The sequence below is a fragment of the Artemia sp. Qi Xiang Cuo genome, chromosome 7, assembly GCF_049724085.1.
Source record: "Artemia sp. Qi Xiang Cuo chromosome 7, ASM4972408v1, whole genome shotgun sequence".
NCBI lineage: Eukaryota > Metazoa > Arthropoda > Branchiopoda > Anostraca > Artemiidae > Artemia > Artemia sp. Qi Xiang Cuo.
The window spans coordinates 73,998,373-74,018,259 of record NC_142800.1 but is presented as its reverse complement, the minus strand read 5'-3'; the positions used below and the strand labels follow the sequence as shown (position 1 = coordinate 74,018,259).

Below are 19,887 nucleotides of genomic sequence, written 5' to 3'. Positions count from 1 at the left end.
GCAGGGTAATTTGGGAGTCTAGCACTAGGGGGTGGACCAATATTTTTAACTGGCGCCAAGTTATATTTAACCTCAATCACAGCCTATCCATCGTACCTGAATAGTTGGCCTTGGATAAACAGCTTGTCTCCTCGCAGCATTGCATCACGGCCGTCGTTCTGTGCAAGATTCATAATTTCCTTTAAGTGTTTACGGGCTTCTCTTTGTTTAGCTGTGTTATCTGGGGCCACCGATAGACCTCCCTTTCTCAATAAGGAACTATTTCTTAAGATATAGTCTCTGATTTCGACCGAGTTTAGCTTCACTACTACTGGCCCTGATTTCAATCTAAAAATGTCATGTACATCACATCGACTTATTTTGAGAGAAGGCATAGCACGGTTTAATAAATCCATTATCTCTTGCTTCACAGTATACTCACCATGGTGTTGCAGAGTATAATTATAAATAATCAAATTTGTTCTTTTCTGCTCTGTTTCGAGCTGGTTGGCTCGTTCAGATATGATTACTAGGTCTGATTTCTCATTTTCCAGCTCTTTTTTAATTTCTTCATTTGTCTCAACATTTCTAGATAGCTGTGTACTAATGTTATTCATCCGTACTTGTAAGGCAGCAATGCTATCCGAAAGTCCAGGAATTGCACTAACTTTCTCTGACAGCGCTGGTAATAAATCCAATTTGAAATTTATTTCTCGCAAAAACTGGGCATTTTGCATTTTCTCGGCCTCTAATGTTTGGTTTGCCATTTTCACACTTTGGATCTTGTCAATGTACAAATGTAGTCCTTAATTGATAATTTAGTTACTCTTTGCTATCCAAAATTATCAATACTCCAGGTTAAGGCAAGTAAATGAAATATCATTTGGCCAGAATATCTGGTTGGTAGCCAATTTAGGACATATTTTTCCACTTCAGTCCTTAACCCATCCTCCTACGAGTATATATAACCCATCCTCCTATGTGTATATATATATATATATATATATATATATATATATATATATATATATATATATATATATATATATATATATATATATATATATATATATATATATATATATATATATATATATATATATATATATATATATATATATATATATATATATATATATATATATATATATATATATATATATATATATATATATATATATATATATATATATATATATATATATATATATATATATATATATATATATATATATATATATATATATATATATATATATATATATATATATATATATATATATATATATATATATATATATATATATATATATATATATATATATATATATATATATATATATATATATATATATATATATATATATATATATATATATATATATATATATATATATATATATATATGGCTTAAATGTTCTCAGAATGTGGGGCTGAGCATAGGCAACGAATAGGTACTATTTGGAAGATAAAGATGGCTTTAAACGATTGTTTGTCTGTTATTTCAAGCAAATTAATGGTCCTGTGTCAAGTCTAAATTCTTGGTCAACCTTCTTAAAACCATAGGCGGGCGTGCCTTGTTTGCCTCTCATTCCAGGCAATCTAACGGTCCTACGTCAATTTTAAATTCTTGGTCAACATGACTGAGACTCTAGGCAGGCGTCTCTTTCCAAAAACTAACAAACAAGTCCAATACTTACTCCCGCCTTTTGCCCGCGCAGCCATTTAAACATTTGCCTCTCAATTACTTGGACTATCTGTCTGGGCTTTACTCTTTCTACAATTAGCCATGTCTACTGCAAAAATACTTGATAACTTCAATTCAAAATGAAAGTCCGTTGTCTGACAAAGAATTTAAAATTGACATAGGACTCAGTATGTAATCCTTATTCGTTTGTTTTAAGTCATTGGGTGTTAAATAAGCAATAAACATTGAGTTCAGAAATTCTGGCGGGAATTCCATTCTTCCTTCATGTTAATCAGGTAGTCAGAGTTATCCTTCATAGAGTCATACAATTTCTATGATTTGTACTCCTCTGAGATTCGTTGTGATTTTCACTGTTGCTTCTCTTCTAAGCAGAGACTTCGTTTACCATTCGATGTGATCATCTCTGTCACTTTTTTTCCAACTGTTGGTTTTGTTGTTCATTTTCATTTGTCATTAACTCAGATATTTTTCCCATTCCTTTTGCTTTAGTCACTTAGACTCATGTATCACCTTATATAATTTCTTAAGACGTTATGGATACCAAAAACGTCTTTTCAAGTTTCTAACCACAAATCTCTGTTCAAAATTTTTGTTTGCAATTCAATGTGATTCTTACTTTGGTTTGTTTTATAATTACATATATTGGTGTTCCATTTTTATCAAGCAATTTGTGAAACATTTTTTCCATACCCTTTGCTTTAGCTTTTTGGATGCATCTTCTCACATTTCATGATCCGGGCTGTTGGACAAACATTCTTTCTTGTTGTTCAAATGACGTATCTTTTTCAACCTTTGAAAGTTGAACAATGTCATCTTTTTTGTACTCGGTTTAAGCAAACTTGTGTAACTTTGCCTGCATCATAGATACTAAAACAATACAACAAACTGAGACAAATATGACGTATATATGGTCTTAAAATGTATTCATAAAAATTACGTCACTCATGATAATTTTATTTTTTCAAAATTAAGGCTCTAATCCAATTTTCTCAAACCCCTTCCCGATATATATATATATATATATATATATATATATATATATATATATATATATATATATATATATATATATATATATATATATATATATATATATATATATATATATATATATATATATATATATATATATATATATATATATATATATATATATATATATATATATATATGTATATCGTTTTTTTTAGGCCAGAAAATCCCTGGATGCCAGTTTTTCCAAAAAAATATGGAGCCCTTTTAGCGAAAAAAAAATACATAAATACATACATACACAATTATTCCTCTTTAAAAGAGATAAGATATATTCAGTTGTTCCTATTAAAAATTAATCACAGTACTGCTCTGACTATTCCTCAGCAGTGCTGCTAAGCGAACTTTTGAAGGAAACATGGATTGAATTTTTATATATTTTTATATATACATATACAAGGCATATGATAAGACTGCTGATTGATTTGTATTTTTATGCTTAGTGTATTTTTTATGGTCTTTCGTCTTATGCTTGTTAGTCAGTTGCGTTATATTTTTATAATATTGAGGCTCTTGAACTCTAAGCCTGTTACTAATCAAGTTTCTCGTTAAAAAAATTTGGAGATTGTCTTTGTTTATTATTGCTTATTTTTTAGTTATGGACCACCATATTCAAATTATCATGACCCTGAAAGTATGCAGACTTATGTAAATTTTGACAGGCCTTACTGGAATGAGCCATACCACCGCCCATATGATCGACTACCAACATTTATATGGAGTGACCATAATGCATCCCCATACTCAGCACCATCACCAGTGCATCAAGGTCAAGGTGAGCTGTCAAGAAGGGGCTGTATGCCTGCCACCAATAACTCTCCACCCGTGCGTCAAGGTCAAGGCGAGCTGTCAATTAGGGGCGATATGCCTATCACCAATAACTCTCCAGCCGTTTTGCGTCAGAATGCTGCAAGACGCGCATCTCGAAACAGACGTAAGAAAGGCTCCAATCACCAGAGTCAACCAGCACAATCAAGAAAGAGTACTTCTCAAGGTAAGAGACTTATCTGTTTTGTGAATGTTGTTTTTCATGACGCCTTACTACTTTACTTCTAGAGTACAGTGATTTGAGTTAATAACATCTTACGGGGATTACTTTGAAAAAAAAATCCAGCAAAAGAAGTTTTTCAGTGAAGAGTAAAGAGCCAAATTAAAGCCTAAATCAAGCAGGAATCAAGTCGCTTGCTGAGACCTTCTAGTCTCAGCATTTCCGTAAAGTGAACAGAAGTTACTATGAATAAATAAATGAAACCCGAAATGAGACCACTATTGAGACCTTTTTTGATAGTTTGATCCAGGAACATGCTGGGGGGGGGGCAGGAACCGAGGTCCCTCTAAAATTTTAAATTTAGAAAATAAATAACACTGTTCAAAAGACAAATGTCAATAAAACGCAGTTGTTTATAATACGCATAGATACCATTTCTAACTATCCCACAATAAAAAAGCCCTGGTATAATGAGCAAAATGTTATACATCTTATCTGAAAATGTACATTTTTACTACAATTTACTATTCTGTTAAGGAACCATGGTTATGTAAGTGTTTCAAAACGCGCTGAACACAAAAGGAAGAATAAATTTAAGAAAAATAAATGAACAAAAAATAAGCTGAATAATCAAGACAACTTTAAAATGAACAGAAATTACTATGAATAAATAAATGAAAAACAAAACGATTAAAACTAAAAAATAAAGAATTCCATCGATCGCAAAGCTAACAGATATTTCTGTGGATGAATAAATGAGTAGAAAATAAAATGAATAATCAAGACAACTTTAAAATGATGAAACCAAAAACGAATAAAAAAAATGAACAATTCCATCGGACATGAAGATAACACATACTGCCGTGAATGAATAAATGAGTTGAAAATAAAATGAATAATCAAGACAACTTTAAAATGAACAGAAATTATTATGAATAAATAAATGAAAAACAAAACGAATAAAGCTAAAAAATTAACAATTCCATCGAACAGAAAGATAACAGATACTGCTGTGGATGAATCAATGAGCAGAAAATAAAATGAATAATCAAGACAACTTTAAAATGAACAGAAATTACTATAAATAACTAAATGAAACAGAAAACGAATAAAACTAAAAAATGACAAATTCCATCGAACATAAAGATAACAGATACTGCTGTGGATGAATAAATGAGTTGAAATCAAAATGAATAATCAAGACAGCTTTAAAATGAAGAAACCAAAAACGAATAAAAAAAATAAACAATTCCATCGGACATAAAGATAACACATACTGCCGTGAATTAATAAAGGAGTTGAAAATAAAATGAATAATCAAGACAACTTTAAAATGAAGAAACCAAAAACGAATAAAAAAAATGAACAGTTCCATCGGACATAAAGATAACGCATACTGCCGTGAATGAATAAATGAGTTGAATGAACAGTTCTATCGGACATAAAGATAACACATACTGCCGTGAATGAATAAATGAGTTGAAAATAAAATGAATAATCAAGACAACTTTAAAATGAACAGAAATTACTATGAATAAATAAATGAAAAACAAAACGAATAAAGCTAAAAAATGAACAATTCCATCGAACATAAAGATAACAGATACTGCTGTGGATGAATCAATGAGCAGAAAATAAAATGAATAATCAAGACAACTTTAAAATGAACAGAAATTACTATGAATAAATAAATGAAACAGAAAACGACTAAAACTAAAAAATTACAAATTACATCGAACATAAAGATAACAGATACTGCTGTGGATTAATAAATGAGTTGAAAATAAAATGAATAATCAAGACAACTTTAAACTGAAGAACCCAAAAACGAATAAAAAAATGAACAACTCCATCGGACATAAAGATAACACATAATGCCGTGAATGAATAAAGGAGTTGAAAATAAAATGAATAATCAAGACAACTTTAAAATGAAGAAACCAAAAACTAATAAAAAAATGAACAATTCAATCGGACATAAAGATAACACATACTGCCGTGAATGAATAAATGAGTTGAATGAACAGTTCTATCGGACATAAAGATAACACATACTGCCGTGAATAAATAAATGAGTTGAAAATAAAATGAATAATCAAGACAACTTTAAAATGAAGAAACCAAAAACGAATAAAAAAAAATGAACAATTCCATCGGACATAAAGATAACACATACTGCCGTGAATGAATAAATGAGTTAAATGAACAGTTCTATCGGACATAAAGATAACACATACTGCCGTGAATGAATAAATGAGTTGAAAATAAAATGAATAATCAAGACAACTTTAAAATGAACAGAAATTACTATGAATAAATAAATGAAAAACAAAACGAATAAAGCTAAAAAATGAACAATTCCATCGAACATAAAGATAACAGATACTGCTGTGGATGAATCAATGAGCAGAAAATAAAATGAATAATCAAGACAACTTTAAAATGAAGAAACCAAAAACGAATAAAAAAAAGAACAATTCCATCGGACATAAAGATAACACATACTGCCGTGAATGAATAAAGGAGTTGAAAATAAAATGAATAATCAAGACAACTTTAAAATGAAGAAACCAAAAACGAATAAAAAAAATGAACAGTTCCATCGGACATAAAGATAACGCATACTGCCGTGAATGAATAAATGAGTTGAAAATAAAATGAATAATCAAGACAACTTTAAAATGAACAGAAATTACTATGAATAAATAAATGAAAAACAAAACGAATAAAGCTAAAAAATGAACAATTCCATCGAACATAAAGATAACAGATACTGCTGTGGATGAATCAATGAGCAGAAAATAAAATGAATAATCAAGACAACTTTAAAATGAACAGAAATTACTATGAATAACTAAATGAAACAGAAAACGACTAAAACTAAAAAATTACAAATTCCATCGAACATAAAGATAACAGATACTGCTGTGGATGAATAAATGAGTTGAAAATAAAATGAATAATCAAGACAACTTTAAACTGAAGAACCCAAAAACGAATAAAAAAAATGAACAACTCCATCGGACATAAAGATAACACATAATGCCGTGAATGAATAAAGGATTTGAAAATAAAATGAATAATCAATACAACTTTAAAATGAAGAAACCAAAAACGAATAAAAAAAATGAACAGTTCTATCGGACATAAAGATAACGCATACTGCCGTGAATGAATAAATGAGTTGAAAATAAAATGAATAATCAAGACAACTTTAAAATGAACAGAAATTACTATGAATAAATAAATGAAAAACAAAACGAATAAAGCTAAAAAATGAACAATTCCATCGAACATAAAGATAACAGATACTGCTGTGGATGAATCAATGAGCAGAAAATAAAATGAATAATCAAGACAACTTTAAAATGAACAGAAATGACTATGAATAACTAAATGAAACAGAAAACGAATAAAACTAAAAAATGACAAATTCCATCGAACATAAAGATAACAGATACTGCTGTGGATGAATAAATGAGCAGAATAATACATAATAATAATAATAAATAAATGCACAATAATAAATTATATATATAATATTAGAATAATAAGTAATAATAATAATAAATAATGTAATAATAATAAATAGAAACAATAATAAATAAATAATAGAAGAACAACAAATGAGCAGAAAATAAAATGAATAATGAAGACAACTTTAAAATGAAGAAACCCAATACGAATAAAAATTATGAACAATTCTATCGAACATAAAGATAACAAATACTGCCGTGGATGAATAAATGAGTTGAAAATAAAATGAATAATCAAGACAACTTTAAAAAGAACAGAAATTACTATGAATAAATAAATGAAAAACAAAACGAATAAAGCTAAAAAATGAACTCTTCCATCGAACATAAAGATAACAAATACTGTCGTGGATGAATAAATGAGCAGGAAATAAAATGAATAATCAAGACAACTTTAAAATGAACAAAAGTTACTATGAATAAATAAATGGAACACAAAAGGAATAAAACTAAAAAATGAACAATTCCATTGAACATAAAGATAACAAATACTGCCGTGGATGAATAAATAAGCAGGAAATAAAATGAATAATCAAGACAACTTTAAAATGGACAAAAGTTACTATGAATAAATAAATGGAACACAAAAGGAATAAAACTAAAAACTGAACAATTCCATTGAACATAAAGATAACAGATACTGCTCTGGATGAATAAATGAGCAGAATAATGCATAATTATAATAATAAATAAATGCATAATAATAAATTATATATATAATAGCAAAATCATAAATAATATGATAATAATAAATAGAAACAATAATAGAAGAATAATAAATAAGCAGAAAATAAAATGAATAATCTAGGAAACTTTAAAATGAACAGATATTACCACAAATAGGATTAGGCCTACTGTCCCCTAAATCTCCAAAAGACGTCTTTATTGAAAATAATCTCATCTCGCAGTCTGTTTATTGTTCGTCGTGACAATAACAACAAAAAATAATATAAGTGGGCTTTTGAATGTTTAAAAATAAGAGTTGTCAAAAACTAGAATCATCTTATTAATCAAGATTACTGAAAAGAGCTAATGAAAGTAGACTGACTGTTCAATATATAATGATATTAATTCGTTGAAGTTTAAACAATTCTTACTTTTTTTCAATGTTATAATAGTAAGAAAGAAAGTTTTTAAGTATATTTTGCTTTCAGTCAAACCCAAATAAGACTCAAATGTTTAGTCTTTACTTTGTCTTAACTACATCCCCCTAGCAGTTTGCAATATATTGCAGATTTGCCATCTTAATGGCTTGGATATGTACTTTGGCTTCATATTTTCCTATTTTATAGAGATCTTGTTATAAATAGAGATATTGAGATATTTCTATAAACCCAATTTATAATTACTTAATATTTAAAGCTTCAAATAACATTTTTCCTCAGTTTAAGTTAAGAGCAGTTGAACACATTGTTAATGAAAATCAGGTCTTTATGCAAGCTAAGTCTAACGCTAAGTAAGTAATTCTTGCCCAGTCTAATTGGTGAATGATCTTCCATTTATTCTGGCTTGTTTTATGCTTAGTTTGTTTGATTCAGTGTGTAATCTGCTTTTGTTGAGTTAGCCTACCTTCAAAAGTTTTTTTTTTTTTTTTTTTTTTTTTTTTTTTTTTTTTAGTACTGAAGACTTGGTGGAAGGTCTTGTCGAAATATCTGCTTGATTTCACTTCATTTTGTACCGGCTATTTTATTTTACTTCATTTTGTACCGTCTTTCTTGGCTATTTTATTTTATTTTTCATTTATTTTTTCTTCTTCTTTGTTCATATGTCATGTACAGCCAGTGTGGTCTTAGGATGTGTTTATCTCTGCCCCTACTCGGAATCAAATTTAGTTTTCTACTTGACCCTCCAACACTGCGACAGAGTTTCAACTGTATCCTCCAAGCTAATCCTTTTAAAGGTTTAGGGAATGGTGGCCCGCCACCCTTTTGTGGGTGACGTGTCCTGAAAAAATTCCATGTACATTCAATTTCCCGGCTGCCGTAACTTTAAAACTGATCAGGAACATAATGATTTTTTGGTCCCTTTCTGGGCCCCCTACCCCCGCCATGAGTGTGTCAAAATTGTGAAGAAGAAAAACGAGGATATTTTCAGCCTATGAAAAAAGGAAGGATAAATATGTAGATATTTCGGTCTAGTGTCCTCAGAACACAAAAGCATATGAAGAATATAAAAATAAGTATAAAATAAAAACAAAACGAACCCCCAAAACAAAGTAAAAAATTAAAATAGGCCATTTCCAAGCAATGGTGGGAGGGTATCCTCTTACTGTTGCTTGGAGAGGGCCTTTTTTAGTTTAGCGTTTTGTTATCTCTCATCAGAGAGGGTACCCTCTTGCTGTTGCTTAAAGAGAACTTTTTTTTTTAGTATTTTATTACCTCTCATCAGAGAGGGCACCCTCGCACCGTTCTTTGAAGAGGACCGTTTTCAGTTTAATGTGTTATTACCTCTCATCGGAGAGGGTGCCCTCTCTCCGTTGTTTGGAGAGGGCCTTTTTTAGTTCATTGTTTTGTTATCTCTCTTCAAAAAGGTTACCCTCTCACCGTTGCTTGAAGAGGGCCTTTCTTAATTTGGTGTTTTGTTACATCTTATGGGAGAGGGTACCCTATCAGTTTTTCGGAGAGGGCCTATTTTAATTTAGTGTTTTGTTACATCTTATTGAAAAGGGTGCCCTTTCACAGCGGTTTGGACAGGGTCTATTTGTTACCTTTCATCAGAGGGTATCTCATTGTCGCTTGGAGAGGGCCTATTTTAATCTAATGTTTTGTTTTTTTAGCTTCGTTTTGTTTTTATGTTGTGCTTTTATTCGTATATTTTTGCTCTTTATTTGCTTTTGTGCACTGAGGATGGTCGAGCAGAGGTCTAGACCAAAATATCTGCATATTTATCCTTACTTTTTTCACTGGCTGGAAATATCCTCTTCTTTTCTTCTTCACAGTTTTCTTCGTTTTGTCCTCCATAGTCAGTGTAGTCTTAGAAATTATTTATAACAAGATGCTTGATCGTTCTGACACAGAGAACGATCCCTGAAAGTTTTTAGTCACTGGATCCCCATGATCAGAGATCCTTGCCTTTTTCTTATAAGGCCTATTTTTGGAGAGTTAGCAATTTGTGTCATTTATGACCCTTGTCCAAGGGGCTGTAGGGATCGCCATCCTTGGATACACATTTATTGAACCTTTCAACTATTCTGAACAAAATCGATTTCTCAGATTTAGTCAGATGTCCTTGGGTTATTGGAAACCATGTAAGAAAAAGGTGTGGTACAGGGGCTGGTTGCCCTCCAATTACTTTTAACTTTCAAAGACACTAGAAATTCTATTCTCAATCGAAAGAAACCCACGTCCCAAGCTTATACAACCACTCTTTCGATATGGAATAGCAGGGGCAGAAACAATAAAGTAGTTTTAAATGATTTCTAAGGCAGTGCTAAGCGCTGCCTTAGAAAACAAGATCCAATGGTGTGACTCATAGTTAAATTCTGACTCTTAAGATTAATGACTCCTCCACTAACTCTGACTAACTGGGGGCAAGGGTTGTAAGCTATGCTCCGGGGGCATGTAAGGTTTTTAATTAAGTGCTGGTCGTAAAAACTTTGGAGGAGGCTGATTTGGTTGGAAATTGAATGTTCTAGTGCTCTTTTAAGAGTCAAAGTGATTGGAGGGTACCCCCCCCCCCCTCACTCACACCCTTTTTCGCCAAATGTATCCGTTCAAGATTTTGAGATAACAATTTTGTTCAAAATAGTCCAAAGATCATACAGCAATGCCCCCAGGGTTGAAACAACCCCCCAGAGCCCGGCAGTAACGGTTGTAAGTTATGCTCCTGGGTCATCTAAGGTTTTTATTGAAACTGAAATCTCTAGTGCCCTTTTTAAGAGTCAAAAGTGATTGGAGGGCAACTAGGCCTTCTCCCATGCCCACTTTTCCCCAAATACATACGATCAAAATTTTGAGATAGTCTCTTTGTTCAAAAGAGTCCAAAGATCATATAACAATGCCTCCAGGATCGATACAATCCCCAAGAACCCGGGTGCAAGGGCTGTAAGTTTTCCCTTGGGGTATATGAGGTTTATGTTCAAATTGTAAGTTCTAGTTTCCTTTTCAAGAGTGAAAAGTGACTAGAGGACAGCCAAACCATCCCCCCGCCCCATTAACGCCCGTAATTTCCCAAACACACACCCAATCAAAATTATTAGATGGCTATTTTATTCAGCATAGTTGAACGGTCAAGTAATTTTGCCTTTAGGGATGTCAATCCCTCCTATCCCCACAGCCCTCAGGTTAAGGGCACTAAGTTAGGAAATTCTACCATTGTTTACATATAGCATATGTTATTGAGAAAGGTGGGCATGTTTGATCTTTACTTTCCAATAAGACAAAGCGAGTTGGATTGAGTCTTTCAAAGAATGTATAGGGGAGCGATGAATTAAATCAAAACACGCTATATATATGGGGGTTGTTAAAAAGGCGTAACTCAGGAATGACTGAGTATATTAATTTGGAACTCTCACGAAATGATAAGGGAGATGATCTATTGAGCAAAAAGGCAATATTTGCACGATATTAGTACAAATACTGCAACTACTGCTACCACTACTAGTACTAAAAGTCCTACTTCTGTAGCGAGTACTACCAAGATAATGAAATAAACCTCTGAGGAAATATTGAGGGGAAAGTGGAAGTAAATCGAAACATATTGTGTGCATACAGATTGTCAATAGCGCGCATCAGCAATATTTTTGGAACGGCTTACCGTATTAAGATGAAACTTCTGGGGCATAATAAGGGAGATGTTCAAATGACCAAAAGGCAATATGTACGTGCTACTACTGCTATGAATACTGATGCTTCTGCTGTTACTACTACTACTACTAATTCAACATTATTAGCCTACTGCCACTGCTGCTCCTACTACTATCACCGCTACTATGATACTATTATTATTAAGACTAACAGTCTGGAGGTGAAAATTTGACTGAATATTGAGGGGAAATTTGAACTAAATCAAAAGACACTATGTACATGCAGATTGTCAAAAGTGCATATCTCAAGAATGGATTTGACTACTAAGCTTGACCTTCTCTGAGAATACATAAAGGCGAAGATCAATTGTTCAAAAGGTAAAATGTGCTTTCTACTACTAATACTACTACCACTGGTACTTTAACCGCTACTACTACTACTAGACTACTACTACTTTTGTTGTTTTTTTTCGTTTTTGTTTTTTTGTCGCAACTACTTCTAAGGCTAAGAGTATTGAGAGGAAAAGGGGTTCAAAGGACATATCAGAAATATTTTTGAAACGACTTACCGTATCAAGATGAAACTTCCGAAGTATCATAAGGGGGATGTTCAACTGACCAAGAGGCAACATGTACATGCTACTACTGCTATTAATACTGCTGCTTCTACTCTTACTATTACTTATAGTATAACACTACTGCTGCTACCGCTTTTCATACTGCTTCCACTACTACTGTGTTACGAGTACTATTAAGGCTAAGCGGTTGAAGGTGAAGATTTGAGAGATTATTGAGGGGAAATTTGAACTAAATAGAAACTCACTATCTGCATGCAGATTATCAAAAGTGTATCTCAAGAATGGATTTAAGTATTAAGTTGGAACTTTCAGAGAATGCAAGAAAAGGAATATCAATTGATTTAAGGCAGTATTTGGACGCTACTGCTAATACAACTACCATTGCTGCTTTTACTACTACTACTACTAACTCTACTAATACTACTGCTAACCCTGTTAATGAACTCACTCAGACAAATCTAGTGAATTAACCGGAAACTATTTGTAATCCGAAAGTAATTATTTTCTTCTATATAAATACGTTTGCTTTAATTGTAATGCTGTAGTTTATCTGCTGATGACGACCGCTGGTGTACGCGGTTGAAATATCCAGATTTCTTTATATATGTTTTCACTGTCTAATAAAAGGACTTATCCCAATTTGAACTTGTATTTTTTCGCTACTACTACTGCTGCTACTATCATTACTACTGCTACTACTACTACTGTTACTAAAGCTAAGGCTACTCCTATCAATTCTGCTACTACTACTGGTACTACTACTACTGCTACTAAAGCCAAGGGTTTTAAAGCGAAAAATTTGTGGAATATTGAAAAAGTATTCATCTAAATCGAAACACATTAGGCGCATACAGGTTGTCAAGAGAACGTATCAGCAATGCTTTACGAATTTTTATGATGTTAAGCTGAAACTTTAAGCGTGTGTTTAGGGGGATGTTGAAGAAAATCAAAGGGGCTATGTGTATACTGCTTTCTAATGCTACTCATTCTGTGTTGATTTTGGTGTCCCTCAAGCGTCTATCTTGGAACCTGTTTTATTCCTTCTATTCATCAATGATCTTTTTATTGCTGTATCTGAACAAACTAAACGAAGTTGCTGTAGTATTTTGTGATCACAATTTTGTCCCACTTAGTAAGGCAGCTCTAGACCCAGTACTTTCGCATTAGCAGATGATAGTACTCTATGGTGTTCAGAAATTAAGGAATCTTCCCTTATCATGAGAACGTAGATAGGATCTTTGCTTGGCTCGATGCTAATCGCCTAGCCCTAAATCTCTAAATCTAGTCCAGTTATTTTTTCAGATCATGTACTTCTTGTCCTTTGGTTCAAACTATTTCTGCCACTCATGGTGATATAACCCGTTCCCCTGATAGACATGTTTGATTTCTGGGTATTTTATTGGACGAAAACCTTTCTTTTAAACATCACTCTGCTCTTTTCAAACTTAAGCTCTCTAGAAATCTAGGCGTTCTTCGGAAGCTTCGTCATTGTTTCCCTGGTTCAATAATAAAGATCCTTTTTAAAGGATCCTTTTTAAAGGATAAAGATCCTTGAAGACCTTTCACTCTCTCATTCAGCCTTTCATGTACTACTGTCCAACAGTAGGGCATCAACATTCTCTACTTTTAACCTTCCTTTTTTTAAATTATATAACTGAACAATTAAATTAGTATCTGAGGTGACATTAGTATCAGCATTAATTTATTGAATGGTCAATCCATACATCTTTTTTTCCTCTTGTTTTATTTTTAAGTATTTTCACGGACTCCTCCCTAATTTCTTCAAACAATTCTATCTTTTAAATTCTGAAGTGTGAAAGGAACTTTTTTTATTTCTCTCAGAGAGGAGATGGATATTTTCATTCACAAAACTAAAACCATAAGATCAGATTTTAATCCAGTTTCATATTGTGCCTCCATATGGAATTCCCTATCCATTAAAGTTTAGCTATGTCATTCTTATGGACAATTTAAAACAGAGCTAACTGACCACCTCCTATGCCTATGGAGTTAGTTTTCTCCTCCCTCCTCTTTTTCCCCTCTATCCTTCCTTTGCAACTTTTTTGTGCTATTATTTATTGTGACTGGGGCATAATTTAATGCTTAATTAGTGTTGTAATTTAATTAATGTAGTGTGCTATTATCTATTATTAGGGCTTTTACTTAATGTAATGTTTATTCTCCCACTCTCACAGGCCGAAGAGCCTTTGTGGGGGCATAAGTTTTTGTATTTTTTTTTCTGTTTTTTCTTTAAATAAATCGATTGATTAATTGATTGAATACAACCATTGCTACTATGCAAGCTATGGGTATTAATTTGAAGCTTTCAAGGAATATTTACGTGGATATTGAACTAAATCAAAACGAACTATGAGCATAGAGAATGTCAAAAGGGTGAGACAGTACTGTCTCAAGAATGGCTTACATTATTAAATAGGACCTTCCAGGGTAAGTTATTGCGGATTTGAACTAACCAGAAGGGAGTATGTGTATACTGCTAATGCTACTACTACGATTGCTTTAACTAATGACGCTAAGGGTATTAAGGTGAAACTCTTAGGGAGAAAGTTTAGGGGGGTTTTCAATTGAACGAAAAAACTATATGCATGCAGGTTTTCAAAAGATCATATAGATAATATTGTAGGCAGCGCAGCACCCTCATAGATAGTAATATCGTAGAAACTTTTAAAGTAGCTAATTCGATTGGAAATTAAAAGTTCTAGTGCCGTTTTTAAGAGTTAAAAATGACTGGAGGCCAAGCAACCCTCCTCCCAGGCCCATTCATTTTCAAGACACGTCCAATCAAAATTTTGAAATTGTCATTTTATTGAGCATAGTTGAACGGTCCAGGAACCATGTCTCTATGAATATTGGGTATGTCAACCCCTCACAGTTGTGCAATTTGTCCAATAAGCTTTAAAGCTAAATATTGCTTTAAAACTAAATCAAAAGGCACTGTGTTTATGCTGGTTGCCAATGAGACATCTCAGCAGTATCCCAAGAGCGACTGAAGATATTAAGTTGAATTTTTCAAGGCTACTACTACTACTACTTCTGCTCGCACAATTTAACTAAATCAAAACAGTGTAACTATATCCAGGTTGTTAAGGAACATAAGATACAATTTTTTGTGAATGGTATTAAGTTTTATTTTTCATGTCAGTTTGAGGAGGTATAAAACTAAATTAAACAGTAAAATGTGTGTCCAGATTTTCCAAAAGGTATATGTTGTCAAAAATTGTTGACGAATTTTCTCCTACATGCAAATAGCAAGCCAAACTATGGATTCTTATAGAGAAAAACCGAAAAGGTTTAAAATATTATTTTCTTTTTCCATGAAAAAGACTGTGTCAATAAAAAACCAACAGAAATTAATTTAAAATTTGTTTCCACAAAATAAGTTCTTAAAAGAAAAGTGTAGAGCTCCACTAAACCAAAAATAAAGTCAAATAATCTTCCAAGTGTAAATCTACCGTAAATAACCATCAATAAATAAATAAAAGCCTAAACGAACAGAAATTACAATAAATAACCGACTCAAACTCAAAATGCGCAGAAATTAACATGAGAAGGGCTGACTGCCCCCCCCCCTTCCCCCATGTCTTCTAAAGACCTGAAAATAATTTGTTCTTTGATGAAAAAAAATGAATGTGGATTGACAGTTTAAAATACATATTAACGTGAAAACATTTAAAATGTATTTAGTTTTCTATAAGTGCAAATTATATTCTGGTTTTCCGGGGAATGTCAGCCCTACTCGTGTTCATTTCTGCTCGTTTTGAGTTTGACCCGGTTATTTATTGTAATTTCTGTTCGTTTTTGGCTTTATTTATTTATTGACGGTGATTTGTGGTAGATTTACACTTGGAAGATTATTTTGCTTTATTTCTGCTCATTTTTGTTCTAATGAAGCTCTTTACTTTTCTTTAACAAACTTATATTTTGGAAAAAGTTTTCTAAATTAATGCCTAGTAGGAAGTATTATGTATGTAAGGGTATTCCTCTTATTCAATAAAGGGTTAGGTATTATCTTCTTTGAAGTATCCTAATTATTTGTAATTTTTGTTCTCTAGAATGATATGAATTAAAAAATCGTTTATTTATCATCAAACCCAACCAAGGGAAATGTTGCTTTCCATAAAAAAAAAAAAAAATCGGAAGTGAAAACTTTAATATGAATTTTGGTTGAATTTGATAATAACCAAACATCTTCTAATTCAAATCATTTTAAAGAATACAAATTCTAAATAATTAGGGACTTTCATAGGTGAACATCAAAAGCATACCTTTGCAAAGATTGTGTCATAGTCACAAAATAAAATTTATTTGTAAGTATGTCATGAGAGGGAGGGGGGGGCACCAATATAATTCTAGAAAATTTGAAAAAATTACATCTTTCCTTGATCGAAGCTCCTAGAAAAAGTTTTGTTTGCGTGCACGTATGTAATTTGATTGTAATGTATTTTTAAACATGTATTTTTTAACTTGGTTATTTTAAACTATTTTGTACATGTTTTCACGTTTGAGTTGAAAAAAATAGATCTTATAAAGGTGATTTTTCATTTTGCTCCCTAGTTGTGAGTTTTGTGGCAAATGCCATCCAAGGAATGATTTGTCTTTCTTGACTTGTAGATCCTGGGACTTCTTCTGGCTCTTCTTCTAACTCGACCCTCCAGAGAAACTCTGGAACGCAACGGAGGTCGACCCCTTGTTTTTTCATTGATCCAGAGCCTTCCCCTGTGGCAATTGATGGACAAAGATCAGACAAGAAGGAACTACCTCGAAAAGGAAAAAAAAAATCAAAACTGAAAATGTCGGAGAAAGTGAATGCTAACACTCCCACTAAATTAGACGAAGATGAGAGGAATCGTGCTGAAAAAATGCATAAACTAAAAAAGTTGGCACGAAAGCGCTTTGAGTCAAACCCATGTTCGACTCTTAAAAACATTCCGACCGAGCAGCTTGAATTGCTTGAGGTCGTTACAGCCAACCTACCTACTACCGATTCTCCTAGCAATGTACGTATTTTTTTCTTCTGTATTTACTCACAGCTGTTTTATCCATGTGTTTGTGCTTGATTTATTTGTTATTAGTTGTAAAATGCTCCGCTTGTATCCGTATACACTAATCCGAGCCTCGCGAAGTGAGGATCAGCGGTTTGTTACCTGAATTAGGGAATAATTACGCAAAAAATTTAAGCCTCTAAATTTTCACAGTGAAAACATGGCGTAAGCTTCAGATGAATATTATAGGGCACTTTACACACTTTTGGATGTTCTTCACCCTTTTCATGGGTGACTCATCACCATTAATCCCTCCCTTCTTGTCCCACATGCAGATGGGGGACAGATGTGCAGATGTGCTGTCTTTTAATGCATCTTTCTCTGTGGTTCTTATTTACTGCACAGCTCTTTTGTTCTTCTTACTTGATATAATAGTGTTGGCCAACTTCTAATTTCAGTTTAATAATAAATATGATCTACACTGGGTTATTTATACCCAAAGTCATTAATTTAGGTGGGAATGGAATTATTAGAAATAACATAAAATATTTTGTTTTTTTTTGGAAAGTAGACAAAGCAGAAGCTTAGATAGGATGGGATTGTGGAGCAGTGGTTGCCTGTAGATTGGATCTGGTGGCTTACTACTATTGTGCGTTTACAGTAGCATTAGCAGAAACATTTTTTAATACTGTTGCTAAGTAGGAAAACTTTTGAAGAAATTAAAATATTTTGAATAGATTTTCAATTTGACAGGTTGAATCTTGTTATACAGCTATATAAATTACAAAAAGTAGAAACGAAAAACGCATGAACGTAAAGTGAAATATCGTAATAACGTAAGTGAATGTAAAGCAAAATAACCTGGCAAATACCAAGAGGCTTGTACAAATTTTGGCTATAGGGAAGGAAAGGTGCAAAAAAAAGGTACTTGTGCACTAATTGGTACACACCGCTATAGACTGTATCAAGGAAACCAGACACGAAACCCGCTAACGGGTATTTGCAATAGAGAAATGGAATGCAAAGCGTGGTTTTCATTGCGTTTACAATATTTAAACTGTTGTTTTTTGGGGTTTAGGGGGGGGGAGGAACCACGTTAGGTTAGGTTACGTATTTAATATATGATATGCTTTACTCCCCCCCCCCCCCCCACCCCACCCTAATGTGCAAATATATACCCCAAATTTGTTTCTAAACTATTATATATACATCCTATTTTATTTTTTTATTAGCGTTAACCAAACTTGACTTCTTTCGTGTGTACCATTTAGTGCACTAGTAGCCAAAAAAAATATAGAGAAATATAATGCTACAGCTGGCTTCTTATCTGATGACAGAAGTTGCTTAGAATGAAAACCAGGAGTAAGTGGATGGTATTTACTAAACGTTGGTAAACGCGAATCAGCACACACTCCGCTGGCTCTTTAATAACGAATCAGTTAATGCAGGAAAGGCGGGGTTTCATTCTGCAATAGTGTCGGTTGATGGAGAAGCAAGAGACAGTCAAAAAAATATTCGTAGAATTACGCACGAAAAAGAAAGTTGTTAACCTCAACCGATCAATAGAACCAACGCTGTATCTGATTTCCTCTCAGATATATTGGCTTCATGCCCTGCCACGTCATAGTCACATTTATCGATAAAGAAAGCCAAATATCATGAATAACAAGGCAATTATTTTGATTTTAGTGTCACACTTGTATTTAAAAAGTAAAAAATTAAAATTGCAAGAAATTAGTTTAAAGAGTTTGCACCAACAGTAATTTGTGTCCACCTGTTCTCTACTAATAAACTTTTGTCAGATTCCTCTCCCAGATAGAAAAACCGCTGTTCTAAGTTTCCATCATCTCTCGTTTTAAAAAGTAAGCCTTAAACCTTGACTCTGATTGGTCAGTCAAGAAATTTTGTGTTTCAAAGTTGAACAATATTCAATTCGAGAAATTACGAACGGCAAACGTAATTGGCGCTTTAGTCGTGCATAATTTTGATTTTATCGACAAGTGTGACTATAATCTGGCATGGGCATCAAAGCGCACGAATATAAGTATCCTCAAAGGAAATGCTAATTAAATATAAATCCTGGGTAACTAATTATCGGCGCTATCCTGAAATTTTGAATATGGGGCGTGCAAGTGCTATCAGGTTTTTTTTTCTACCAAGATTTAACAAGGAATATTATTTATTTTCCTATTTGTAAATATTTTAATATCCTCTTGTGTCTCTTTTGAGGGGGGAGAGGGTTGCAATGCCCCTTCTAGAGCCTGAGTTACTCAATCCCTTCACTAGAATCATGTTAATACCACACTATGTAACAGACGA

General features: G+C 32.7%; 1 protein-coding gene across 1 annotated transcript in view; it reads left to right on the top strand.

The window, feature by feature from the left end:
• LOC148950672 (uncharacterized) overlaps window positions 1-19,887 on the top strand; it is a 122,265-nt gene that overhangs the window by 62,936 nt on the left and 39,442 nt on the right. Inside the window, exons 4-5 of the mRNA XM_089091700.1 lie at window positions 3,316-3,713; window positions 17,198-17,583. Of these exons, the coding sequence (XP_088947826.1) occupies window positions 3,316-3,713; window positions 17,198-17,583 (784 nt within the window). The remainder of the gene's footprint in view (window positions 1-3,315; window positions 3,714-17,197; window positions 17,584-19,887) is intronic.